Below are 27,610 nucleotides of genomic sequence, written 5' to 3' on the forward strand. Positions count from 1 at the left end.
AATCCACCCGGGAGTGTGGGAGAAGGTGTCTGACACAGCTCAGTCCTTGTCCAGCTCTTTAACCCCTCTTCCAAACAGAGTGGCCACCTCCAGACCCCTGTTGAGGTTTACCCCGTGCTAACTCCTGGGCCAAACCCCACCAGGGCCCCGTTAACGGTGTCACTGCCCCAACGATGGTGGTTTGGGGCCCGCGTTTTTCGGCACCGCTTTTCTGCCTCATTGAGATGTAGCCAGGCAAACCACGCAGGGAATACCAGTACGACCAGTACAGCGCTGGTAAAACACCTCTCCTTCAAACACCCACCCCAGCATCAGCCGTGGGGAGCAGCAGGGAGGCAGCAGCACCTGGAGGAGCCAGCTCTCCTGTTTACCAGGAAAAGGACTATTTTGCCACTAGAGGTCAGTGGAGACGGTTTTCAGGGTGGGAAAAGCTGCTTTTCTCTCCTCCCTCTTCTCCAGGGATTCATTTGTCCAGGATTTGAGGGACAACGGTGACATTGGAGAGAGCCTGTCCGCAGCAGCCAAGGATCCACTTTGCAAAGATAGCTACTGGTGAGGGACTTGTACCCCCTATTGTTGTCACTGAACACCTTTCTCTCGTTCCTGGGGTGTCCAACCATCACACCCTGCCCTCAGCCAACTCCTTCCCCTCTCTCTAGGCCTGTCCAAGCTTTGGCTGTCCGTCACCCTCCACCCTATGATCTCTCCAGGGAGAAGGGACACAGAAGGACACGCTGTCCCTCACCCCCATCCCCGTTTCCTGCTCTGGTTGTGCCCGCTGTCCTCTGCTCCCACTCTCTTCCCTCGCTCTCAGGCTACCAAAGCACATTTACCTTGGTGATCTCTCCTTTCACCTCTGTGCTCCTCAAGTGCCAGTTACTGTCCATGGACTCCAGCAGTGCTGTTTTCAACGGGGACTTCCTCTTGGCCAAAAGTAGGAGCCACAGCTCCATCGATCCCTTCCTGATCTCTCCCTCAGGGACTGAGGCTGGGGCCAGGCTGGAGCCAGGTTGACCACAGATGCATTTGAGGGGCACTGAGGGGCACCCAGAGCTCAGACTGGGTGACACAGTGTGGACAGAAAGACCTGCTTAGGCACTCTGTGAGCTCCAGATGCTCTTCTCCATCTGCAACCCTGGACACAATGAGACCAAACCAGCTCACGTCCAGATGGCAGAAGAGGTGCTGGTCCTTTCCTAGTGCTGTATAAATCACCACTGACCTTTCATCCAAGCCTATCTCTGCAACAAATTGACCTCAGTGTAAGCCACGCTAATTTCTGTCCCCCCATCTAAGCCTGCAGGTTGCTCCTCATGGTTCTTTACGAGCTGACCCCTCAGAGGGACCCACTGAACCTCATCCTCCGGAGGAGCTGGGGCCGTTGGGCTGCATGGAGCTGTGGCAGAGCTGCAGGGGTGTTCAGAATGGTCCCCAGGACTAAAAGCAGGTAGGAAAAGAACACAGGTAACCACCTTGTGAGGAGACACTAAAGCCAACAGGCCAGGGCTGTACCTTGACCATCCCTAATCCACCTGGATGGAGCATCGGCCTGGCCAAAGGAGTGTGAGTGCGCATGTCACCTTTCCCCAGCCCATTGCTGAAACACGAGATGAGCAGAAGAAATCGCAGCTACGAGGAAAGCTTTCCTTTTTTCTTCCAGCATGGTGCAGTATCGCATTTTCCCTGGCAGCAAAGAGGCTTAGAGGAGCTACCCTCGTTCCTCCCTCACCCCTGCCCTTCCTCCCCCTCTCCCTGGCCCATCTTGCTGTTTCTGGAGCCCGGCTGTCAACCAGCTCCCAGAAACGATCCAACACAAACACACATATATTTTGGAGGAGGTTATTTAAAGCCCAGCTCCACAGCAGCCTCTAAGCACCAAGGAGAGGGCAGAAAGTTGTGGCAGGGGGATGGGGCCAGGCAGGAACATCTTGCTCAAAAGACCACGAAGGAGGTCAGGTTCGGGATGGCACTTGGAGTCCCACAGTCCCAGCACCATGCTGAGTTGAGGGGACATTGTGTTTGACATCCTCACCCCAAGGTTACACCAGACCATCAGATACTGGCTTTGGAGAAGTGGCCAAGAGCTGAGGATGCCTCTCTGCAGGGATCCGAGCCCAAAACCAGGGTCTCAAACAATTTTTAAGGAAAGACTCTCCTAACCTGCACAAAACCCACTCTGTTTGCTAGCTTCCAGCTTGGGAGCACAATACTTCCAGAGCAGGAAGCATCTGCTGAAGATCATCTTTTTTTTAGGCTGAGTTTACCCAGGAGGGGCTCAACCAATGTATTTCTGGATTGCATAAAGACGGGGAAAGGCACAACATTAGCAAAAAGCCTGGCCCTGACGTGCATCGCCTTTTCTATGCCCTATTAAGGAAAAACTATGTGTTGTGTCAGCATTTCAGGGTCAGCATCGACAACCAGAGCCGGGGTCAAGCTGCACCCTGGTATAAAGCAGGGGCCTCGGTGGCATTTGGCAGCAAGGGAATGTCCCCTCTCTCCCCAGACGTGGCCTGGCTAAGCCAGCGGGCTCCGAGCTGCGGCCTTCGCAGCCGGGAACATTTCAGTCCCTTCCACAAATAGCAACGTGGGATTCCTCCCCCAGCTCCAGCCATCCCCCTCTGCAGCCCAAGCCAGCCAGAGCGGCTCCCAGAGATACGTGGTGATGCTCTGAGATGGTGTTTGCAGGCAGACGGGGTTGGATTCAGCTCTGCTCTGACCCCTGCTAAAATGGAGGCTGGCAGCATCCTGAAAAAGCTGTGATGTACCCGCACCCATCACCCCAGAGAGCTCAAGTCTGGTCCAGTGAAGGGCCCTGGTGGGTTCCCAGCCCCAGAGAGGCTGGTCAGTGGCTTGGATCTGCAGTGGGCCCACGACTGTCCGTAAGCCCCACGATGGGAGTGGCCATTGCTCAAGTTTCTGGGGCTGGAGGGAGTAGGGGAAGGCATGGCCCTGCTGTCCCCCATGTCCCCACCACTGTTGCGAGGAGCCTGTCACGAGCCTTGCCCCGAAGAAAGGAGCTCGCTTTGTCCCCAAGGCCCTGGGGTGGATGGAAAAACCTTCAGCCTCCCGTCTGCCCCCAGTTGGCATTAAAAACCCTTCTGCAGCCCCACTCTGGCATGCAGCGCTTGGATCTCCTCGTGCGCTCGCAAAACATGTTCCCTCTCACAGCCGTGGGCAGGAGCAAAAGCAGGGGATGCCCAGGAGGGGTGTTACCCCCAGACATGGCATTTGGCAGCACCACGGACCCCCCCTGTGCCCCCACCGAGGGCCCTTGCAGGTGCCAGGGGGTGAGTGAGTTTCCTCGCTGTCGGGGGTGCTGACTAGGAGCAGGTTGGGGAATCGGGAGCTGTCCTGGCTACCCCCAGCTCCTTTCATTGCCCAGACAGCAACATGGTTTATGGCAGCCGACGGCCATTGAACAAGCTCAATTAAGCCGGCATCCCCGCGTTTTCTCCCCGGGAACCTGGCTCAAGTTCAGAGCATCCAGGAGGGGCTGGCAGCCCTTCACAGCAAAGGGTCCAGGACAGCCAGCGGCTTTCCCAGCTTGCAGGCACGCTGGATTTTAGGATACCCCGTGCTTTCCCTAAGCGACAGTGAAAGGTGGCACTGGGAGCAAATATCCTGCCTGGAAAGGTCCCCAACTGCCACTACTGCTGCTTTTGATGTGGTAAAATAATGCCTCAGGGAAGAGCCTCAGGGTCATCAAAACTGCAGCGGGACAAATTCATCCAGGCAGAAGCACAGGGCCTGCCCCTTCCCACCACGCCGTTCCCCAGGGACACAGGGCATCTGTGGCCCAATCCGGCCTCTTCCACCTGTCCTCGCAGAGCAAGATGCAAACTGAATTTCGTGAGAAGGAGGGAGGTGAAGTAAAACCTTGGCCCCGTGGTCCCTCGAGCTCAGATACCTGCAGGATTTTGGGTTACAAACTGGGTTCCTGCTGAGGACAGGCCAGGCCCCGTCTCCTCTCCAGATACGACACCTGAGGAGTTCAGAAACCTCCTTTGCAGGAGCCCGTTTCCTCTGATTTCTCTCCCTGAAAAACCAAGCCGTGGCACAATCCTTGGGGCCATGCTACAGGGGGATTTCAACAGCCTCAGCAGAGACCTTGTGTCCACCCACGACAAACCCCAAAAGAGCCCCTCAAGAGCGAGTCCTCACTGTGGACTCTCTTCTGAGTTCTGGCTCTGAGGATGCACCTCATAAAGCTTTTTGGGGTGTTGGAGGGATGTCACTCCTGCCTCTAAAGTCATCCCTTTCACAGCTTTTCTCCTTGCAGCTGTGGGCAGCAGGAGATGGAGCTGGTGCTAAAGGAAAGGGGTGGCTGCTTGGAGGGATCTGTCTGGATATAAATCTACTGGCTGAGGCTGAGAGATGGTCTCTAACAGATGGACCCCCCCGGGGCCGGCTGTTCTCCAGCAGGATGGTGTACTACAGCCCCGTGCTATCCAGGCAGAGACTCCTGGACCTGTGACACTGTATTGAGGGCCAGCACGGGGCTCAGCCAGTCACCTGCAGGCCTGGGGAATGGCAAGAAGGAGGCGTGGAGGACCTAGATGGCCTCTGCAAGGAAAGAGCTGCCCCCAGCAGCAAGAAATCTGATGATCACTGTTACAGGAATAGTCCAATCATATAAAGGAGGGGAAAAAAAAAAAAAAAAAAAAGCACTTACGCCAGTCTGCTCCCAACCATGTTTCTCAGCGACGAGGAAGCTCTCCCGTAACGGGGTGGTTCCCAGGGGAGAACGTCTGCTACGGGAAATGGGGCACGGAGCAGAAACCTGAGCCCAAGCCGAGGCCCTGCTGCAGGCTGGGAGCCGCATCACGGCAACCCAGTGCTGCCAGGACTAAAGGAGGGGACCAGGATCACACGTACAAGAAGCCAAGGGCAGAAACTCTTCACATCCCTAATGGAGGGTGCTGAGCAACTTCCTTGTGTCCCTGAAAATGGGGCTGTTCTCCTGAAGCAGAGTAATCTGAGCATGAACAATCCAAAATACCTACATGGATGAGTATCTATTCAGACCCATCGTTCAGACTCGTTTCCATCAGTTTTGCCCAGCTGGGATGAGGGCCAGGTGACAGGATGGGGCATAAGGCCCAACAGTTTGATGTGCTGACCCAACCTTGTGTCCATGTAGCCTGTGAGGGGCCCCAAAACTGGGCCATCATCATCCTCAGAGGGACAGGCTGTCTGCCCTGCTCTCCCGAGGGCCTAACCCCCCATCCAAAGCTCCCAGGCCCTGCTGTGACATCAAGAAACAAGACCAAGGTCAATATTCCAAGTTAAGCCTATGTCCCACAACCCTTTTGTACAGGAGCCGGAGGCCTAAAAAGGAAAAACATCCGAATCACCATCCCTACAACCAGCAATTTCACCAGACACGCCACAGAGTTAATGAATTTTCCCAGCAAGTAGCTGTGGAAAATGAAACCCAGGGTAGAGATGGACAAGATGAGATAGTTTGCATTAAATGAATGGAGACCAGTCCTGGAAAGTAATTCAAGTAGAGATATGATGAATTGCAAGCACCAGTTGTAAAGCATTTGTAAAGTCTGACTCAGATGGGAGTTTTATTGCAAGAGTTGGAGTATTATAGTTTATTGCTGCAGTTGGAGCAGCTGCTACCATTTGAGTTGAATTGCCATGTCTGTTATAAATCCCCTCACCGAGTTCTTCGTGACTCTCTGGCAGCTCTGGAAAAGTTCCTGAGAACCATGTCCTGCCCCTGTGGAACCAGTTGCCTTACAGGGAGCCCAAGCCCTGCTCCAGCGAGCGCCTTCCCACACGGAGCAGCCCGAGGAAGCTGTTGGAGCAGGGTGAGATGGAGTGGAAACACATCCGGGTGGAGCTGGGACTCAGTGCCACATTTACAGGCTTTTTAAAAACATTTTACACACAGGAGGATTTACTGTTTCATGGCTTGGCAAGGACACGGGGGACTAAGTCCAGCAAACCTTCCGGCAGCACAAGGTGGCACAATCCTGAAGGACAGGGAGAGGAAAGGGCCCCGTGTTTCCAGGCAGAGATGGCATTCAGCTGCCCCCATCCCATCTCCCTCCCTGCAGCTGGATTGAAACTGGGGCACGAACAGCTCAGGTCTACGCTGAGGACAAAAACCTGTGCTCTAGTGAAATGCAGCTCTGGAAACGTGTGTGTGAAGCTCCGGGAGGAGACTTCACACGTGTGAGAACGTGGTTAAAGCTTTTGAGTGACAAGGCTTGAAAATCAACACCCCTAAACTTACAAATGGGCAAACTGAGAAGTTCTGCACCAGAAATTCTCTGGGCTTAATCCCCGAATTGCAGCAATTGCCAAGTTGTTACGGAAGCCCAGAAGGCCGCCGCCCCCCCAGCCTGACTCCATCGTAATCCTGGCCCATTACCTCCATTAAATCTGATAAATTGTTGGCAGCGTTTTAGTGGTTGTTCACAAATGGGTCCATCACTCTGACACTTTCCTTTGGGCATCTGCCTTGGTAAACAAGATTTTGCTTCAGTGCCTGGATTCACTTAAAGAACTTTAAGCACGTTAGTAAATAATTTATACTTCCTTTAAAAACAGGAAATGAAATAAGGATGTTCAGTGTGCTATTTAGCTGGAAATTGTTCGGCTCTTTATTATTTAATGAACCGACTGGCTGCTAACAGAGGTCATTCCAGCAGCTCACACCCTGGCCCTATGGCTCTGTGCGAGCCACGTAAATTGAAACTTTAATGGACATTTCAAAGAGAGCAGTTTGCCCTGGTAGTATCACTTGAAACCCATCAGCTTAAGTAAGTGATTCTTAATCAGCTTTCAAGCTCCGGAAAATAAGCAGAGGGCAGGAGGTGGCTGTTTTCCCCTGCGTCCCCCATTTTGCGATGATTTATGGGTGCATCTGGAGCAGCCCTGCCGAGATAAGGCCGGTCACAAGGGCCATTACCTGCTCTTCCACTGCGCTCCCCGAAATGGCGCCGTGGTTCTGTGAGACAGGAGGATGTGGAGAGCTCAGGCTTCTGTTGAGATGGACCTGGGTGTGCATGCACTGGGGGAGAGAGAAGGGAAAAAAGGGGTTTTTTTTTTGCTTCTCTGGCCAGCAAGTGAGGACCTGTGTGGTTTCTCTGCCCCCCAGCCCAGCACGGATCCCGCAGGAGGCATTTTTGCTGCTTAATATTGAAAAAAAAAATGGAGAGTGGGAAAATGCCGCGGTGCCAAGTTTCAGTCTCCTCGGTTCCTGCTGCTGCTTCTCGCCCGAACCCTCGGCAGCACGTGGTGCCTGCTCTCAGCAGCGTCTCTGGGGCTCTCGGATGCTGTAACGATGGTTATGCCTCGTTAGCTCGCCCGGACGAAGCCTCCCGAGCTGATGGTGACCAGCGTGGAGCTGGTGAGGGCTCTGCTGTGTTCCTCCCGCTGCCTCTTCACGCCGCTTTTGATTTTCTGCTGGGAAGCTGGTCCTCGAGGGAAGTAATACTAATGCCCCAAAGCACAGAGGGAAGAAACACAGCGTGAAACCTCGATGTGCCTTCTCCCTGCTGTGCTGCAACCTACAGCCTTATGCTCCTTTCTCCACTAGGTAATGAGGTGATTAAAAGCCATAATTACAGCAGGAGAAATACAACGCCAGAAAATTAAACCCCTTTTCTATTTTTCACAAAGACATTGTGCCGCATCAGAGATTATCTGCAGAAGAGCTTTTCCTCCTGCCAGCAAACATTTTCCTAAAAGGGTCCAGAGGCCCAAACATCGTGGTGGGACCTTGGTCTTGCACACAAGTGCTTTCCCTCTTGCACGTGGCTGGAGGAGGATGGCTGGCTGCGACGCACTTGCGGGCACAGAGGTCTCCCCCCTCTGGGCTCAGAGTGGTGGTGTGTGTTTTCCACACCTTCCCGGTGCACGTGTACCCCACTGCGATGGAAATGTCACTTGTTTCACTGTTGTGGAAGGAGACAGGCAGGAGAAGAGCACACACGGAGCTGCAGCGGTTCAGTGGAGAGGACACAGGTGTCTTATTCACCTTATCTACCTCACTGGTGTCTCATTCCCCACGTCCTCCACACGCACCCCATGACCTCTGCAATCAGCTCAGCCAGCGTGGCTCCCCTTTCCTCCCAAACAGGAGTCATGCTCCTGTTGTTCCTAACCACCAGCAGCTGTATGGCCTAACACAAATCTCCATCTCTGCTGTTCTTCACCCAAAGTTTAGGCAACAGTGTGGTTACACCTTGAGTATTGTGTCCAGTTTTGGGCACCTCAACCCGAGAGAGATCTGGAGGGGCTGGAGCGAGGGCAGAGGAGGGCAACGAGGCTGGGGAAGGGCTGGAGAATCAATCCTGTGAGGAGGCAGGGCAGGAGCTGGGAGTGTTCAGGGTGAGGAGGAGGAGGCTGAGGGGAGCCCTCATCCCTCTCTGCAGCTCCTGACAGGACATTGCAGAGAGGCTGGGGCTGGGCTCTGCTCCCAGGGGATCAGGGACAGGACAAGAGGGAACGGCTGGAAACTGCCACAGGGGAGGCTCAGGCTGGGCAGGAGGAGAAAATGTTTCCCAGACAGAGTGGTCCGAGAGTGGAAGAGGCTGCCCAGGGAGGGGGGAGTCCCCATCCCTGGGGGGGTTTCAGGGCCGTTGGGATGAGCTGTGGGGGATGTGGGGTAGGGGAGAACTTTGTAGAGTCGGGCTGAGGGTTGGACTCGCTGATCCCGAGGGGCTTTTCCAACCTGAGTGATTCTGGGATTCTGTGAAAACCAGGGGTTTAGAAATACACTTTTCAAATGCCTTCCCCTGCCCATGCTTCTGGTCATGGAAAATGCCAGCACTAGCCCCAGCCCCCACGGGACAATTGCAGGCCGCCCGCTGACATCCCACGCTGTCGCTGGGGGATGATCAGAGCCCGCCCTGGTGCTGGGCTCAGCCTGTGGCACCGGCCAGCAGAGCCGTGGTGGGCAGCTCCAGGCCTGGACCAACACACACCCCAAGCCCTGAACCCCATCGCTACTGCGGGCCGCAGGCGGGAGCGCGAGTATCAGGGTTTGAGTGGTTTCACTGGTCTCTTTTTTTTTTTCCTCTTCTTAGTGCCGTAGGCACGGCTCTGCAGAGCTGCCTCCCCGAGAAGCGCAGGATCCACAGGGTTTCTCCACCTGTGACGTTCACACAACCCCGCCTGTGGCCACCACCAGTCGCTGTGGGCTCAGCAGCGTGGCTATAGGTGCTACAGGGCCTGTTCTCACCAGTCCCTCCTCTTCCTGCTGCGGTGCAGCCTGCAGCCCTCCACGGGCAGCCAAAAGCAGCTTCTACAGCAGCCGCCGGGTCAGGGCTGCAGATGAGCACCACACTGCACTCACATCTGCACCGTCCAAGACTCAAAAACATTCCTTATTTTCACTCTATTATGGCCAAGTGACAAAGCCCCAAATAAAACTACAGCTGTTCTCATCAACAAGGCCATCGAACACCAGACACCGAGGTTGGGTGACGTGATGGTGGCCATACTCAAACAATTAACTGCCAGTTTGGGGACTCTGTAAACAGGCAACACCTATGCTCAGTGCTGCCCTCACCTCCGGAGCAGAGGCTGTGCTGCTTAAGAATGTGAAATCTGTTATGCTGCAGAGTGAGAGAGATTTGGGGTTTTTTTGGGGGGGGGATTTGGAGAATGTAGGATTTTTCCCCACTTGGGGGAACAGGAGGGGAGTGGTGCTCATCCTCATCTGATGCGACTGAAAGCAAAACTGATGGTGAAAGATTCCCGGTGGGGAGCAGTCAGATGCAAGGCCTGAAAGGGCCAAAAATCAGCAATGTTTGCTCTGTCTCCGAGACACTGAACTTCTCCGTCTGTGAGGACGACTCCTGCAAAATATTTTAAAAGAACCAGTGGCAAGTACCGGTGAAGCGACCTGGTAAGGCTGCAGCAGGAGTCTCGAGGCCCAGAGCTGTGCCTCCAAAGATTTCAGCCGTGTCACCTCCCTGTTGGGGCTAGGGGAAGCAAAACTGCTTTGCAACGCAGAGAATGAAGACGAAGGCATGAAAGAAGCAGCATCCTTACTTGTAATCCCAGACCAGGGCTCCTCGGGGTGGTTTTCTGATCCAGTGCTGGCTTGGTGACAACCCGGGGCAGCCAGCTGTGGTGAGCAGGGACGCTTCAGGCTGGGGAGCGGCAGCAGAGCCGGGGCTGTTCACGAGCAGCCTGGCAATAACCTGCTTCTTGCTTTGCCTGGCTCCTGCAGGCAGTTCTCCACCCCCAAGAAACAGCAAGAGAGCAGCAGAGATAAAATGCCTCTTAGTCTAAGCACAAGGTCATTTTCTAGGACATGAAGCGGAATCCTCAGAAGCCAGCTTGCAAGAGACCCATGAAGAACAGAGAGACACCTGACCAGAATGCAAAAGCAGGGCCACAAACTTAACACCTTTTTTTTTTTTTTTTTTTTCCAATCTTTTAAAAATAGCTTTAAAGGAAGGGTGAGCTGAAACCAGTTAGCGCTTTGAATGGCTATTTGCTTTTGAAAACAAGCAGTTTCAGCAAAAATATCAAATGCCTGCTATCCAGAAAGCTCTTATTTTCATTTTCTCAGCTATTCACATCTCTAAATAATAAACATTCAAGCTGCAATACCACACAACTGTTTTGCGGGGGCTAATAAATAAATGAAAAGTATTTACCAAGCCTGCTTTTCTGTAGGAATAATACCCCTACCATCCTAGAATTATCTCCATCTATGTCTGGCTAGGACTTCAAATCAATAAATCGTCTCCTCATCCTCAGATTAGCTCAGTCAGATAATTTTGAAAGCGGCGGCAGCAGTTCCCCGCTATTAGTTGTAAGAGCTCTGCCAGCTGAATTAACACGAGATCCCCCTTGTTATCTGAGAACAATCACACTTTGCCAGTGTCCTCGGGTAATAATTTGCACTGACCTCAACAACAATTTGTGGTAGTCTGAGAATGGGCTGCGACGTGGGTTTCCTTTCCAGGAACATTAACTGCCTGGCATTTAGTCTTCTCGCTCCCGGCGTGGCTCTTTGCTGCAGGAGCCGGGATGCGGCGATGTCGGTGGAGGGAAGCAGCTCTGATTTACAGACCAGGGAGACCTGGCCCCGAGGAGCCAACGGCAATCAAAAGCCAACTAGTACGAGCCCATTCAAGAGACAGGAGCTGGGTTAAAGGAGATCACAATGGTAGATTTACCGATGCACTGCTGGGTCCAGCCACCTCTCTCCTCTGCTGCAATCCCTCCGATGACACTCTGAGCCAAGTCTTCAACACTCTCTCTTTCAATCCTACCACCACGCAGCTCCCGGGGCTGCGTCCTGCATTGCAGCAGGCTTCCACTTCACATCTGTGCAAGCTCCTTGACAGGGGGATGCTCAAAATGTGGCATTTCTGTTCTGCTCAGAAGTCTTAATGTGTTGAAAATAGGTATTTATGAAGTTTAATACTTAGAACGAAACTTTTGTGCAAGCTCTGGCAAAAAAAACCCACCCGTTCTGGAAAAACTGAAGGCAGATGCCAGGAATCCCAGATGCCACGACTAAAAGAGGCCTTTGGTACTGGGAGCAAGGAAGAAGTCCCCGTTACAGGGAAGCCCAACGAGGCATCAGGGGCTTCTTGGCTCTGCACACAGCTGGTCCACATCTCTGCGTGCCACTCGTGGGCTTCCAGCTCCACACCTGCAGTCTGCAGCTGCGACGCTCACCGTCCCTGGGAGGAAACCCAGGAGTCCCCAAGGGCACAGCAGCATGTGTGGGAACTCGGGGGGTCACAAGCCTCACCTCTGTGGGGAGACAAAACTTTCCAGCAACGCTCATCAGGGTTTGGGAGAGTCCTCTCCCAAGTTCCCACACAACTTATAGAAGCAGTGAAGGGTTCTGGTTGGCCTACTGCTACAAATCTTTAACAGGTTTTGCCAAACCAGCATTTCCTAATGAAATCTGCTTCATGAGAAAAATATTCTAATGGTTTTCACAGTTCGCTTTTTCGTTTCAGAAACAAGACTCAGCCCAGTGTCCCCCAAGGCCCGTCACTGGTTTGTCTCTGCTGCACCGTTACAGCCTCCAGCACAGAACTCACACCAGCTTTCCCTCACCACGCTGCCTGCCAGTCAGAGAGGGACCTGGGGGTGTTGATTGACAGCCGGCTAAACATGAGCCAGCAGTGTGCCCAGGGGCCAAGGAGGGCAACGGCATCCTGGCTTGTGTCAGCACTGGCACGGCCAGCAGGGCCAGGGAAGGGATCTGAGCCCTGGGCTCGGCACTGGGGAGGCCGCCCCTCGATTCCTGGGTTCAGTTCTGGGCCCCTCACCCCAAAAAGGCCATTGAATGACTCGAGCGTGGCCAGAGAAGGGCAACGGAGCTGGGGCAGGGTCTGGAGCACAGGTCTGCTGGGGAGCGGCTGGGGGCACTGGGGGGGTTCAGTCTGGAGCAGAGGAGGCTGAGGGGAGACCTCCTGGCCCTCTGCAACTCCCTGCCAGGAGGGGGCAGAGAGGGGGGATGAGTCTCTGGAGCCAAGGCCCCAGCGCCAGGCCCCGAGGGAATGGCCTCAAGCTGCCCAGGGCAGGGTCAGGCTGGCTCTGAGGAAGGATTTCTGTGCAGAAGGGGCTGTTGGGCGTTGGAATGGGCTGCCCAGGGCAGGGGGGAGTCCCCGGGATCCCTGGGGGGGTTGAAGAGTCGGGCTGAGCCAGCGCTGAGGGATCTGGGGGAGTTGGGAACGGTCAGGGGGAGGGTCATGGTTGGGCTGGAGGAGCTCCAAGGTCCTTTCCGACCCAGATGATTCTGGGATTCTGTGGGATGTACAAAATCTGATTTGATGTATTTTTGCAACCTAGACAGATAAAACCCAGCCTGCTGGTACAGGACTTAACCCATCGAAGTATTTTGGTCACACCTGAGCTGGCAGAGGGAGTTTATCCAGACCAGCGCTCTGTCCTATGGGGCCTTGACATTCCTGCATTAGCACAAGGTACCCCCAAGCTGGATGGACTCTATCACCAACCCACGGCCTCAGGAAGCCTCCTGCCGCTTTCACACCTTAACGAGTGATTAATACCTGGCTTAGTCTCAGCTCTGCTCAGATCCTTCCACTGAAATTCCCAGGAAGTCCAAGCACTCGCTGCTTCCCTGTCATCCACAGCTCTGCCCAAAGGACCTTCCCCCTGCAGAGTCTTTCTCTGCTGGTGCCCGAACACGCTGGCTGGGCGAGCACTGCCGAGCAGTCGCACGGTTCCTTGTGTCCCACCGTTACCGATGTTCTCAGGAACCACACGCGCTCCTCAGCCCCAGTCCCCTCTTCATCTCTTCTCTTGCTGCCATACGGAACAGCCCTTTCTCCTTTTTAAGGAGCAGCAATAATTTGCCATCTCATTCCCAAGAAAAATGCCATTTCTTAAGGTTTAAAATCAACTCTGGTCATTCCACATCAACGCCTGCAGCAATAAACTGAGGGAGCATAAACAGAAAACCACACAACGCAATGGATCAAACCTCCCTTCTCAGAAGCCAAGATATTCTTATGAAGGAGAACGTGAAATTAATAATGCGGTATATATTTTAAAAATCATTTAACAGTACTTTTAAATGATTGGCCTCTCATGCAAGTTTACTCAGCGAGTTAATCGGAGGTTGCTGCTGTTTTCTGTCCACACTGGATGCCTGCAGAGTGCCCTCACTTCATCCTTCCCCTGTGTTAAGCAGGAAGGAGACCCCAGTCTTAGAGAAATTAATTAGTGCAGTAATTTGCCCGGGACACAGAGGTGAAGCCGAATTTGGCCCACTCTGCAGGATTCAGCTGAGTAAAAACGACAAATAGCTGTGCTATGGGATTTTAAAAAGCTGCTGTCAGCATTCCCAATGCAACTAGGCCTGGAAATTCATTCGTCTTTCAATAAACAATGGAAAAAGGAGAAGCAATTACAGTAGACAAAACTAATTACACCAGAGCAGAAGCATACCTCACAGCAAACGCTCTTGAAACTACATGAAAAAAATCTAAACCAAAACCCACTCCATCAAAAAAAGGTAAAAATTTGTGAGTGAAATAAAAACAATTTCAAAATAGAAGGGTGCTTTCTCATGCAGGTCGGTAATGCCCAGATTTATCTTGGTAAAGAGCAACACAGACAGACGAAACCCGGCCTGCTGGTACAGAATTTAACCTGCTGAAGCATTTTGGTCACATCCGAGCTGGCAGAGGGAGTTTATCCGGACCAGTGCTCCATCTTACGGGGCCTTTGCAAAGATGAATCTTCAGGTGACGCTGGCACTGCTCTGCAAACAGGGCGCAGGGGCGCAGAGGATTTGTCCAGGGAGGGTAACGCCGGGGCAGGGAGCAGAAACGAGCTCCCAGCTCCTCAATCCAATGTTTTCATGTAACCGTTTCTGCCCCGATTGGGCCCATTTCACATTCATCTCGCTAATGGCACAGCCCGAGCGGGTTCATCGGTAACACCGCTCGCTCAGCCCGACTTTTTCCTTCAAAGCATCTGCTTAATTTTGTTTCTGTCCTCACTGCAAATCCAGAATGCAACATAAAACAGTACGTTCTCAGTCAGGTCCAAGTGTAACAGTGTTTCCTGAGCCGTCCTCAGCCGTGTGACGACACGTGGGTGGATCAGTGGCCCAGGCCTGAGCACCAGCCTCAGCCCTGCGCTCCCTCCCACCAAGCGCTTGGAAGAGGCCCCAGATCTTCTCCATCTGGGGGTGTCTGCGCTGCCTGCTCTGCATCCAAGCACAGTTTTGGCTGAAATGATCTATTTAGGTGCAAGAAGAACTGGAGTAGCTGGGGAAACCATCTGTGGAGCTCAAGCTTGCAGATTCGAGGTTGAGTAGCTTCTACTTTTGTAGCGAAGCTGAATCACGTCTCCTTCATGGAAATACTGGATGACTCAGGAGAGTATTTAAGAAATATTCACGTGGTTACGTGGTTTTTTGGTGGGTGAAATGATGTAAGAGGATTCACAGCCTTCTCCAAAGTCCATCTAATCCTTGGCCACTGCCCAGGCTGTCAAGCAGCCGGGACAGGAGCGGTGACAGCCCTTGTGAGAGGCGATGCCTGTTGAGCTGGACGGAGGGCGCCAGGCCCGTTCCCTCCACCGTGCCCCCTTCAGCTACCAGGTGTGAAATTCAGAAGACAGCAAAAGAAGGTTTTAAACAAATTGGAGGAAGAACCGCTGCTTAACGCATTTGAGAGAGGCCAAGAGGCTGGAAAATCGATTGCAGGGAGCAAACTTGAAATGGGAAGAGGAGGAAGAGGAAGGAGATGGGGCTGCAAACTGATCTGGCAGACACTGCAGCGTGCATCATTCACCGGTGACGTGCTCTGGGCTCAGGGTTCAAAAGCTTCCACAAGCCATTTCCAACGTACAAAGCAGCCAGTCTCTATAGAAGGTGTTTTCTTCCAAAGCGTTTTGGGGAACAGAAACAAGGCCACGCCAGAACAGCTTTTTGTGGACTGTTGAGGAGGTACCATTTGAAGCCTCGATGCTCTAACCTCGATCTCTTGAGTCTCTGTGGTGGTTGCGCAGAGCCCAGCCTAACGCACTGTCCAACACCGAGCTGCTGTGTCAGACCTGAAGCAGCAATCTGGGACCCACAGACAACACAAAGTCCACAGGCCTTGCTTTCTGAGAGGATTTTGGCTGATATAAAAGCTCTTCTTTGCAGAGAGAGGACGCAGAGACGTACAGAGAGAGAAGTTTGCAGCCTGGAGAAGGCTCAGGGGATCTCACCAATGTGTACCAATACCCGAAGGGAGGGTGCCAAGAGGATAGAGTCAGGCTCTTCCCAGCCGTGCCCAGGGACAGGCCCAGAAGCAAGGGACACAAACAGACACATGGGAAGGTCCCTCTGAACATCAGGAAACACTTTTCACTGTGAGGGTGACCGAGCACCGGCACAGGTTGCCCAGGGAGGTGGCAGAGTGTCCATCCTTGGGGATATTCAAAAGCCACCTGGGCAAGGTCCTGGGCAACCAGCTCTGGACCAGGTGACCTCCAGAGGTCCCTGCCCCACCGCCACCCGTCTGTGATTCTGTGGGCCTTGGCCAGCTGACAATCTCCTCAGCTTTCAAACAAAGCAGCGCCATGTCCTGAGAAAACTCGGTGATGGCTGTATACAAGAAATAGTTTTAATAATTTACTAGGAGATACCTTTTTATTTTTTTTTCCACTCAGCCCATCTCGATTTTATCCCCCGCTGGGTCTGTCGCACGTGATATGAACTAAACCGTGGTCCGCTACAGATAAAATACAATTCCAGGGTGTATTTTTGAGGGCTGAGTTTTCCCTTGGGACGTCGAGCACATTCCAGCACGGTAACCAACCGCCTGGCTGCCTGCTGCCCCCACTGCCTGCAGTTTTCCTTCCGCCTGTAGTACGACTGTACACCAAGACTACACACACACACAAATGCTTTCGCACTGATACAACGAGCGGCTGCACTCGGGCTTCAGCAAAGCCGTTACCATCCTCCCCCTCCTCACTGCCAGCAGGTTATGCACCGCACGTCTGGTGTTCGACTCCACTAACCACAGAGATTTCTTACCTTCTCCAGCCTGGCACCGGTATCGCTGCAGTGCTTTTATTTTCGGGATGGAATGACCTGCAATGCAGAGGCTCGCTCGCTACAGTGATCCTTCTACCAGATCTCTAATCCTCAGTGCCCCCCGGGTAATGCCTGGAGTAGGAAAACTACTTGGTATAGTAAGCACGTCAGCATTTTCCTAGCTGTGTGGTTTTTTTTTTTTTTTTTATTGGCTCGTTTGCTGCATCCCTGACTTAAGTTTTGTTTCCTTTTAGCCCTCACTTTCTCCAACCTCCTGCTGTGCCTTGAACTCGGTATCCCCCAGCTCACCTCTCGCTGGCCAGACGTGGGCTAGAAGGGGGCAGCACGCTCCCTCCTCTCATCTGTATGAAGGGCCAACGGAGGAAACGTGCGGAAACAGGACTCAGCAGGGCAGCAGCATCTCCCCCCACCCTGAACTTCCTGGGAGGCTGAGGAAGGCCGATGAAGGTAGATCCTCCCGCCTCTGCCGTGCTGAGATTTGCAGGTTATTAATTACAGGGACTTTGCTGGAAGAGCAAGCAGGAAAAAAGTGCAAGTGGCAGAGCAGCCGGTCGCCAAGTTATACGCAGGGAAGCGAAAGATCCTTTGTTTGGAGAAGAGGGTGGGGGTTTTGTTTTCTTTTTTAATCACTATTAACTGTGAGAGATATCTGTGCTGTATGGGAAAGAGAACTCACCCCTCTGCCTGGGTTTCTTTTAATATTTCTGTGAAACAAAAAGAAGCCCCGGCACAATTAATTTGTAGTAAGGCACATTCCTACATCATTTACCCCCATCACTTCTGTCAAATCTCACTTTTATTATCCTTTTTAAAAATCTGGGAACCAGAGGCATCAGAGGAAACCACAGCTGCAACAGAGACAGCGACCGTCCCCCTGCTGCCTTCCAGAGACCAACATTTCAACCGCTGCGCTGGGCAAGTTCCCCATCCAGCTTCTCTAAATATCCCAAGTGGAATATTTAACCATGGAGCCTTTTGTTTTGCCTCAGCACCTTTTTTTTTTTTTTTTTTTTTTTTTGCCACCAAACAGCCGCCGTTGTTAAAACCACGGCCATCTCCCACTCGCAGGCAGCAAGGGGGGCTTTCCGCTCACGTGGGAAAGCACTTCAGGGTGAAGAGATTTTCATGGAAATAAGTTATGCTCATGTTAATGGCAAGAATGATGCAATCGCAGCACACCTGCTGAACGGGCATTATCTGCTGGGTTTGTTTTGTCACCGCCTGGCTTTTAAGGAAGGGGGGGGAAGGAGAAAAAGTAGAGACATGAAGGGGGCCTGTTAAAGAAAAAATGGAAAAAATGAAAAGTGGCATCATTGGGGGATTTGAGGATTAACATCATTCATAAGCGATACTGACGGTCAAAAGAATCACAGGCAAAGAGGTTTGTTGTGATGCGGCAAGAAAAGATGCAACGAGCAAGAAGCTAAAAGGACAAAGCGGTCAAAGCAGCAAGCCAGGACAATAATTTTTGGAGGAGCACCGTGAATGCTTATAAAAACAAGGGGAAGATGGGATTTCTCAAAGGAAGAGGCTGCAGGACTCAGGGGAAAAAAAAGAAAAAAAAAAAAAAAAAGATAAAAAAAAAGAGATGAAAGCCTGTGTAACAGTTCTGTGCAAAGAGTGGAAATGAAAGATTAAAGCTCTAACCCAACACCCCGGCAATGCCCAGCGGCCGGTGGCGCAGCGAGCTGTGTTCAAACAGCCCAAACAGCCTCGACTCCAAACAGCCGAAAGCAAAAATCGGGAGGAAATGAAGACGCGGAACTCACGTCTCACCCGGCACCTCCCGCAAAAGGTGAGAAACCTCTGAGAAACTGCCAAGAACCGAGCGAGGAGCCGGGCGGCTTCTGAGAGCCGGTGAGAAATTGGAACGTGGGAACTCGGAGCAAAAGGGGATCCTAAAGCTGGAGAGGTTTGGGATGCGCCTGAAATCCTCCTCACGCGAGCAGGGAAATCACCCCTATTAAAGGATGATCACCTGAAGAGTTATTATCGATCCCTCTCCCTCGCTTGCTTTACGCAATTATCCTAATTATATCAAAATTAATTTAATTATTTAATCCAAATATCCATAACTCCACAAAAGCTATTAAGTGATTATTTTGGTAACTGGAGTTTTGTTACTGGCTCTCCATTTTTGGTGTAATTTTGCTCCTCATACAAATACCACCTTAAAGCGATATTTAACGACCTCTTTAAGTATGTGCACAAGTGTTTGACTAAGCAGGAGATTCAACTTCCTGTGTAAAAACATAAACCACAAAAAAGATACCCAAGAAAACGTACATTTTTATTCTCCCTCAGCCCCAGACCTACACCCAACTCTTCAAAGGACATTCTGCCACGGGCATCGCGGCGTCTGTATCAAGACAACGTCATGGATTTAGTTCCACTTTTTTATTATTCAACTTTTTATACATAATAAATACAAACTTTTTACAGCCAATATAAAGAAAGCATTTGCACCTATGCTTTCAGTGTACTGACGCTGTACATGATGATACGTCGAATACATGCCCTGTATGAAGAAATCATAGTTAAAAAGGAGGCATATTTTTACAACTTTTCTTTTTTTTTTTTTTTTTTTTAAATAAAATTAGCAGCTCTTACAGAAAATATTTTAAAATACAACTAAAGAGACTTTAAATAACACTTTCTGAATTTTGAAAGTCCAGGTATGAAGGACACAGAAAAACTGGCCAAAGAAATTGAACATGAACATTATGGCAATACTTGTTTTTCTTCTGCATTGTGAAGCTTTCAAAATTTTTGCAAACAGTTAAATCTTTTTTTAAAAACTTTTTTTTTTTTTTAAAACTTAAGAATAAGTTTGATAAACACATAAAAAGACCTCAAACAGATCAACAGGACGAGAGGTGCAAAAGAATGAAAAATATGGAAAAGACTTCATTGGACAGTCACCGATTTCATAACTGACCCATGAATTGTTTTCTTCAAACAGCCCCACTCTTGGTTAAAGATCCCACTGGGAAAGGAGATTGGCAAACACAAATGTCTCAGAGACCCAGCTTGGGTTGGGATTTACAAGCATGTGCAAAGTTTATGATAAAATCTTGTTAGATGATTTTTGTGTGTGTGTGTGTATGTAAATGCAGCTTCAAAAAATAGCCCTTGTTAGTAAACTAAAGGTAGAAAACTTACTGGCTTAGGAAAAAAAAAAAAAAGAAGACATAAGAGCGCATTCAATACAACCCATATAACAGCTCAAAAAAACCAACCTTGTGATGCCTTTTAACCGAAGCTTTGTTCTGATGGAGATTGCTGAAAATAATTTAGTAAGTACACGAAGAAAACCCCGTTTTCATCCCGTTTTTCCCTCTCCTCTGACCATTTCTCTCCACGTTAAACCTCCGAATACCCCCTGTCCTTCCCTTTCAAACAACAACGACAAGCTTCCTTTCCAGAGATCTCCGATTGAAAATCAGTTTTGAAAGCCTTTTAATTTCTTGCCTAAGAGTAATTTGAGACCATAGTCTTGGCCACAAAGGCGTCGCAGAGACCAGAGCTCTCCCTGGCTTCTGGCTTTGGCTAGTTAACGGGCGTCGCATGGGAAAATGCTACAGGACCATCCAATGCAAAAACTAAATAACGCACGTAAATACTCTAAATGTAACTTCTAACTCTAGCCAGATGTTTTGATGACAAAGATATACTGCTAATGTTGGATAATAAAGTACACGGCAATAACTGGGATAAGAGTGACCCAAATACTTTAAAAAAAAAACCCAAAACAAAAAAAAAAAAAAAACCAAAACCCCCAAAATCTGCTAAGAAAAAAATATGAAGCTCAATTTCCAGATCTAGACAAAATCTCACTTACTTCTCTACCAGTTGGTTTATGCTATGGAACAAGATGTTGCTACTAATTCAGCACCTCCATATTAGATACTCTATTACTAAATGTACTGCATAAATATTAATACAAAGAACATAACAGTTTAACTGTTAATTATTGAAGAGGTGTGCATTAATGTAATTAACGCCATATGATCTGCATCAGTTTTCCTTATCTATAAGATTATTTTCCTGTTTCTTCCTTTCTGCAAGGGGGATTAAAGAGGAGCCAGCCTCTCCTTATACTTATTTTTCAGTTCCCTTTTTCATTCCGCAAGATCTGATTAATACCTAATCAGACAAGTAATGCTACTTGAAGAATTGACAATCTTTAACACATTTCTATGGCAACAGTAATATACTGTACTAATGCATGTGATCGAAGTATGCTATGACTAAGTTGCATGAACGAGGCTCTTTCCTCAGCCTCTGTATAAAAATTGACCATCTTCAGCCAAGAGAGAAACCTGCTCCAAGGCAATCCTCTGCTCGCTGTTTGGCCCGTCTTGGTTTGTGCTAAGAGAGGAAGAATGATGTATATAAATCAAAACAAAACAAAACAAAAAAAAAGGCACAAAATAGTCATGACTGTGGGAAGGAATCCACCATGTCACTGCCACATAAAATCCTCCCTATCTCTTGCTCTATTAAAAGTCTTCATCATGCAAAGGTGCCTAAAAATGAGATGGACCAAATACCGCGTTTGGTCTTGATTGTAGCACTACTACTTAACTAGTCCAATCGTTACACCAGAGTGATTTCCACGTCCTCTATCTTCTCTGTTGTCCGGCGGTGATGCTGTGTAGGGGGTGGTGGAGCTGCTCGCACCTGAAACAGCCAAGAACCAGCCTGTAACTATCAGAAAACTGACATTTCAGAACTTGCACAGACTAAAACCACAACTTCGGGCTTGTACCTCAAGATGACACAAATATACAGATTGTATATTAAGACTGACAGAACTACAGTGAGTATCTAGCTGAATTCAGGCCCATAGGTTTCAAATTAAGCCATCAAAGGCTTTTTATTATAACCTGTCATCACGCCCGGGTGATTTTTTCATAATATACCAGGTTGGACAAGACCTCCAGGATCACCTGGTCCAAACTTTCTGGCATCTTTCTCCAGGATGACTAGTAGTCACAACGGGGCAAACACACCGGGTGAGAGCACCCATCTAGTCTGGGTGTGCTGTACCACACATAAGCTGGTACATAAGCCTGGGACAGACTCTGGACTTTACACCAAATGCTGAAATCTGATGACGCCCTTGCCTGGAATTTCTGGAAAGTACAAAAATGTCTTGTTGCATCTAAGTGGTTTACTCATATTTAATCAATCAGTGACCTGAATGATACACACCTGAAATTTGGTGCTATTTTTATACTCTGAAACATCAATAAAGTTGTTATTGCTCCTGATGGAGATAACCTTAAGCACTTAACAGCATTTCATGCAGGATTTTTATCACAGGATTTCAGAATACACCAGAGTGACTTGTTATGGAAAACATGAATTGTGGAGCAATACCATAACAATATTTTCAAACCAGGGGTATTTCAAATGCAATACTACGAGAAATCCTTTCAATTAAGGCACGACACTCTAATAACATCTTGAAAAGACAGTAAATTGCAAGAAACTCATGAAGAAAATATAAATCTACAAATTCGTTGTCTTTTTACAAGGGAATAAGACAAAGTGAAACTCTGTTCATTACTGAATGATGCAGTTCTACCTCTGCCTTGTGTACGTCAGTGAACAAAACTAACTCATGGGCTACTGGGATGTTCAGAATGTAATTTCTGAATATCCCAAAGTGCTCTTTTTCTGCAACCTCACTCACTGAGAACGCCAGGAAAATACAGATGTTCCATCTTAATGTGGTTTGATTTAGGACACTGAGCCCCCCCCAAAACTTGATTTCAAAGTTAATCCTAGGAGATGGGTTTTGCAAGTTCTAAGTGATCAAATTCTTCCTTTTCTTTTTCTGGCAAACTCTCTCTTTCTAAAGGCCGCAAAGACATCACCAAATATATAAATCTCACGGTTTGGAATTTTTAATCCAAAGCCTTCAGATCAAGGGGTTTGGAAATAAATAGAACCCTGAATGCAATGGAGCCCCAAGGGCCACGGGTTACATCAAACTGCTGGCAAGCAGATTTGTCTGCCCACATTGGAGAAGAAGCAACTGTACGAATGATATGATTAAACTGTTCTGGCCTTTACTCACCACCTCTTTTTTTTAAGTTCTGTTCAGGGGTTATTACATGTGGCAAGAACAGAAATAACCTCCCAAGGCCTGACAAGGCAGTGTAAGTTTATCGACTAACATGTATTTTACTATCGTTAGAGGTGTAATTTCCTCCCAGGTTCGATTTCATGAGTCATCTGCCTCACACAGGTATTACAACTATAAAAGAAGGGCAGGTTAGTTGAAGGACAGGGGAGAAATAGGATTCAAGGTCATCTTCAAACAGTGGCTTACTGTTTAAACAAGCGTAGCTTTGTTTTCTTCCAGCGTTCACTTAATCTCAAATAGCTCTGATGTTCTACACCTTTTGAACACATCTATGGTATTACCAAAGGGGACTGAACAGACCTTTCCTCACAGTATTCATCTGAGATACTGCATTTTTATACACACTAATTGGATTTGCAGAACACAGAGAGCCAAATTGTCAGGTGCTGGATCACCACCCTCCTTTGAACGTCCCTACCCGATTTACCTAGACTTGGCCTTAGAGCTTCATAGCATCAATAAAAACAACAGCATTTGTTTTGAACTTACAGGTCGCAGTTTGCCATATGAAGTTTCGGGAGGAATTCGTGGAGGCTGTGAGAATCCAGGGGACTCTGAACTGAAGTTGTTTTCTGAAAGAGTAAGCAGCAACCCATCACAGAATCATCAAGGTTGGAAAAGCCCTTGCAGCTCCTCCAGCCCAAGCATGACCCTCCCCCTGACCGTTCCCAACTCCCCCAGATCCCTCAGCGCTGGCTCAGCCCGACTCTTCAACCCCTCCAGGGATCCCGGGGACTCCCCCCTGCCCTGGGCAGCCCATTCCAACGCCCAACAGCCCCTTCTGCACAGAAATCCTTCCTCAGAGCCAGCCTGACCCTGCCCTGGGCAGCTTGAGGCCATTCCCTCGGGGCCTGGCGCTGGGGCCTTGGCTCCAGAGACTCATCCCCCCTCTCTGCCCCCTCCTGGCAGGGAGTTGCAGAGGGCCAGGAGGTCTCCCCTCAGCCTCCTCTGCTCCAGACTGAACCCCCCCAGTTCCCCCAGCCGCTCCCCAGCAGACCTGTGCTCCAGACCCTGCCCCAGCTCCGTTGCCCTTCTCTGGCCACGCTCGAGTCATTCAATGGCCTTTTTGGGGTGAGGGGCCCAAAACTGAACCCAGGAATCGAGGGGCGGCCTCCCCAGTGCCGAGCCCAGGGCTCAGATCCCTTCCCTGTCCCTGCTGGCCACGCCAGTGCTGACACAAGCCAGGATGCCGTTGCCCTCCTTGGCCCCCTGGGCACACTCTGGCTCATTCTCACCCCCCCAGCCCCTCTCTGACCGGCAGCTCTCCAGCCACTCCTCCCCAGGCCTGTAGCCCTGCTGGGGGCTGTTGTGGCCCAAGGGCAGCCCCCGGCATTTGCCCTCAGTGAAACTCCCCCAGCTGGGCTCAGCCCATGGCTCCGGCCTGGCCGGGTCTCTCTGCAGCCTCCCCACCCTCGAGCAGACCAACACTCCCACCCAACCGGGTGTCACCTGCAAACTGACTGAGGGTGCCCATCACAAACACGCCACTCAGTATTACTGAATTAACTTCATGTTGCAAAAAAAGCTTTTTTTTTTTTTTTTCCCCTGCCTTCTGGATTGTGAACATTCTAAATTAAGCATTTATCTGAAATATTTCTTCTACTATCACAAAATTCCTTACCGTTAGTTGATGGTGATCTGGGGAAGTACTGAGAACCTCTTTTATCTGGACTGTGGTAGGGACTAGTGGGAGGCTGGTCATACAGTGGCAGCGGTGGAAGGGCATTGTTAGGCTTTGGAGTCGGGGATACCTGTGTTAAAAAAGAGAGGGGGGGCTGCAGAAAGCCTTATTCCTCCACAGTTTTTACACACACACTGAGGTGCAGCAAGTTCTCTGACACATCATTTTGCTAGGAACTTTCACCTGGAAAAAAAAAATCTGTCAAAAGTGCTGTCAGGTACATTTGGGAAGGAAAGCCAAGATAGCCCACAGCGATTATATATATATATTTTTTTAAATCACAGGTTGCCACTACGCAGAAATGTTCATCCTCTCCCAAACAATTTCGACTTCTTGAACGTTATTTGGAAAAAGTCATCTGGCCAAGTGTGCCTCTCCACACCTATTCCCCCAAAAGCATTAAGATCATGAATTTTATCCCAACACAACTGCATATATATAAATTAAATGTTAAGTTTTCATGGTCTTCTCAAATCAAAGAATACAAATACTGGAGAAATTACTTTGTAGGGAACATGGAAGTCTACTTTCTAGCACCACAGTTACGCATGAGAATGCATCTGTTTTTCTAGTATGCTATAAGCATTACACACCTATACTGAAATTAGGGCATTTTAGCAAAAATTACTGTAATACAATATTTGGTAGTCAAAAATTTAGAGGATACAGAACAGATTTAGGTATGAAAACATGAAATTAGGGCTGAGAAAGCCCGTAATTCTCTTTTTGCCAGGTTCTCTTTGATGTCTCAGTCTATGCCATAAATTAATTACAGGAAGTAGACTGAATTTTTCTCCTTTGGTTCATTTCCTTTCTACCCCAACACTTGCCTTTATTCACAGATTTGTTACATTTACCAAAATATATCAGTTGATAATTATTAGGCTGGGTAAGAAACTAAAAGGGAAGAGTTTGTGGGGTTGTTTTTTTTTTTCTTAAATTGATTCTGATTTTTTTTCCTAAAGAAACAGCCTTGCAAAGTCACCCTAACGAACTCATATCATCTGTGCAAGGTATCATCTCAACTCTTTACTTACCTGAATATCTCCAATCCACTGAGTCTCTCCATTTTCTGAGGCCGTAAGCTCTTCAACTAATACTGATGGGAACACCCCAATGCGCCCGTTGAATTCTCCTTCCCAAAAGCCATCATCGTCTTGATTTTCCTTGTTCAAGATGCGGATGATTGCTCCTTCCGGGAAGGAGAGCTCATCATCTGTCTGGCCCTCGTAATCATAAAGTGCTTTTACGAAACAGACTGAAGAATGGAAAAGGGGAAAAAAAAAAAAAAAAGTGTAATTGGCAAGAGTTTAAAAAAAAAAAATACTATACATACTCTTATGGCTGGACTCGATGACCTTAAAGATCTTTTCCAAACTAAATGATTCTATGATATGAGTCAAAGTATTTTAGTTTTCGTTCATTTTAGTTAATCTCAACTCTATGACATAGCCAGGTTAATTATGCAGATGTGATAGGAGGCAGATAATTCTTGAGAACAGTTGTACTCAGATACAAGTCAAAGAGGAGAAATTCTCAGGCGCGACACCAAACTCGATACGCAGAATGCTTCCGAGAACGAGCTTAACATACTATTTATTTTTTAATTGGTATTTACCACTGGAGTCTCCATTCAGGCTGCCTGAGACCAAGTCGGCCTCAGTGGAGTTATTTGAGGTGTGTGATCGACTGTCCAGTGCTGCGAGGGACTGCAGCATACTCAGCAGGCTGCTGGATGTTGGGAACTGCAGGTACTTCTCCGGCACGTAACCCACTTGACCCGCTTTATTCCGTGCCTGGAAATAAAATGACAGCAGAGATGCTCTGCTTTTGCATAATATGCTGAAAAGAATCCAACTACTTTCTCCCGGCCCAAGTTCTTTTTTTCTAATAGTGAAAACAATCTCAGAAAAATTATACCTTTACCCAGTCTTCCATATCTCCATCTTCAATAACCTCCAAAACCTCATGTTCTTCTATGGTCAATTCATCTGGCTGAGAAGCCTGAAGTGTGTAACAGAAGATTAGAAGATAAAAATGTTTTCAGATGCACGGGACAGGCAGTGTAAAGCGCATTCTCATCCAGAGTTTTATTAAAACTTAGAAAATAAAAGCGTTCTCAGGTGCATGGGACAGGCAGTGTAAAGCACATTCTCATCCAGACTTCTATTAAAACTTACGGGGTTTAAAAAATTCAAAATGTTAGGATTGTAACATACTTTAAAACCTATTAATAAGGGGGGTGCTGTATACTTACTGACATTCACAAAACCTTTTTCCACTCTAGAGACAGATGGAAGCCCCCTGAATGCCACCCAGGATGTCAAACCCTATTTACTTTTGAAACTCTAATTACTCCGTGCTCTAAGACTAAGCCTAAGCCTCGGCTGCCGCAGCGGTGTGATTTACAGCTGACCCAGCAGTGCTGGCCGAGGTAAACAGCACGAATGCAGTTTGTGAGCAAAGCTTTAACTCACTAATGGTGGTGCCACTACTCCAGCACAAAGAGGAGCTTTGTGGTGCAGCGTACAAGCGTGCCTGACACCGGGAAGGCATTTCTGATCTGGCCACACCGGCTCAGCAACAAAAATTAAAACATCTTCTAATGGCAGGCACACAGCTGGTCTCCTTGAAGCCAGACAGGGACATCTCCACACACACGCAGAAGCTCCAGTGCTCTGCCAAAGTGTAGTTTAAGTGTGTTTCACGACGGGATGGATTTTACACCGCTGCAGTTTTTCACTAGATGCTCCATGTATTTAATGTGCACCATTACCAAGTCAAGTGCTGGCATCCTACCTCCATCTCCCACAGGCACAGTCACATCTATTATCTGTTTGTTGTAGAATTCACTTTCCTAATCCATTTAAAAAAAGAATAAAAAATCACAAACCTTATATGAATAAACAACTTTGCAGGTGAGAGGATAATTTCTTAGAGTACCAGAAGGGCTAGAACTACTGTCATCAAAAACATCCATGCTGTCTTCAAACTCTTCACCTTCTTCCTTTTCTGCATCAGCATTAATCTATTAAAACAAATTCATCGATTAAAACAAATTAAATTCAATCTATTAAAACAAGTTAAATACCATCAAATAAAAATAAGTGAAGAAATAACAACAAAAATTAATCGATTGATATTTTCGATATGATTATTAAAACTGGACCAAAAAAAAAGACTAAATAATATTCAACGTACAGTTCTCGGGTAACAACAGGAAAACGGTCATCAAACCAAGCAA

At 48.9% G+C, this 27,610-nt stretch overlaps 1 protein-coding gene across 3 annotated transcripts in view; it reads right to left on the reverse strand.

Moving 5' to 3' along the window:
* Positions 1–18,870: 18,870 nt before the first annotated feature.
* Positions 18,871–27,610, reverse strand: part of FCHSD2 (FCH and double SH3 domains 2) — a 167,228-nt gene continuing 158,488 nt past the window's right edge. For all 3 annotated transcript variants that reach the window (XM_074918894.1, XM_074918874.1, XM_074918884.1), the window contains 7 exons: positions 27,260–27,394; positions 26,287–26,370; positions 25,985–26,162; positions 25,404–25,624; positions 24,307–24,436; positions 23,175–23,257; positions 18,871–21,211 (listed from right to left, as the gene is read on the reverse strand). In XM_074918894.1, the coding sequence (XP_074774995.1) occupies positions 21,128–21,211; positions 23,175–23,257; positions 24,307–24,436; positions 25,404–25,624; positions 25,985–26,162; positions 26,287–26,370; positions 27,260–27,394 (915 nt within the window). In that variant the 3' untranslated portion in view covers positions 18,871–21,127. The remainder of the gene's footprint in view (positions 21,212–23,174; positions 23,258–24,306; positions 24,437–25,403; positions 25,625–25,984; positions 26,163–26,286; positions 26,371–27,259; positions 27,395–27,610) is intronic.

The sequence above is a fragment of the Athene noctua genome, chromosome 1, assembly GCF_965140245.1.
Source record: "Athene noctua chromosome 1, bAthNoc1.hap1.1, whole genome shotgun sequence".
NCBI lineage: Eukaryota > Metazoa > Chordata > Aves > Strigiformes > Strigidae > Athene > Athene noctua.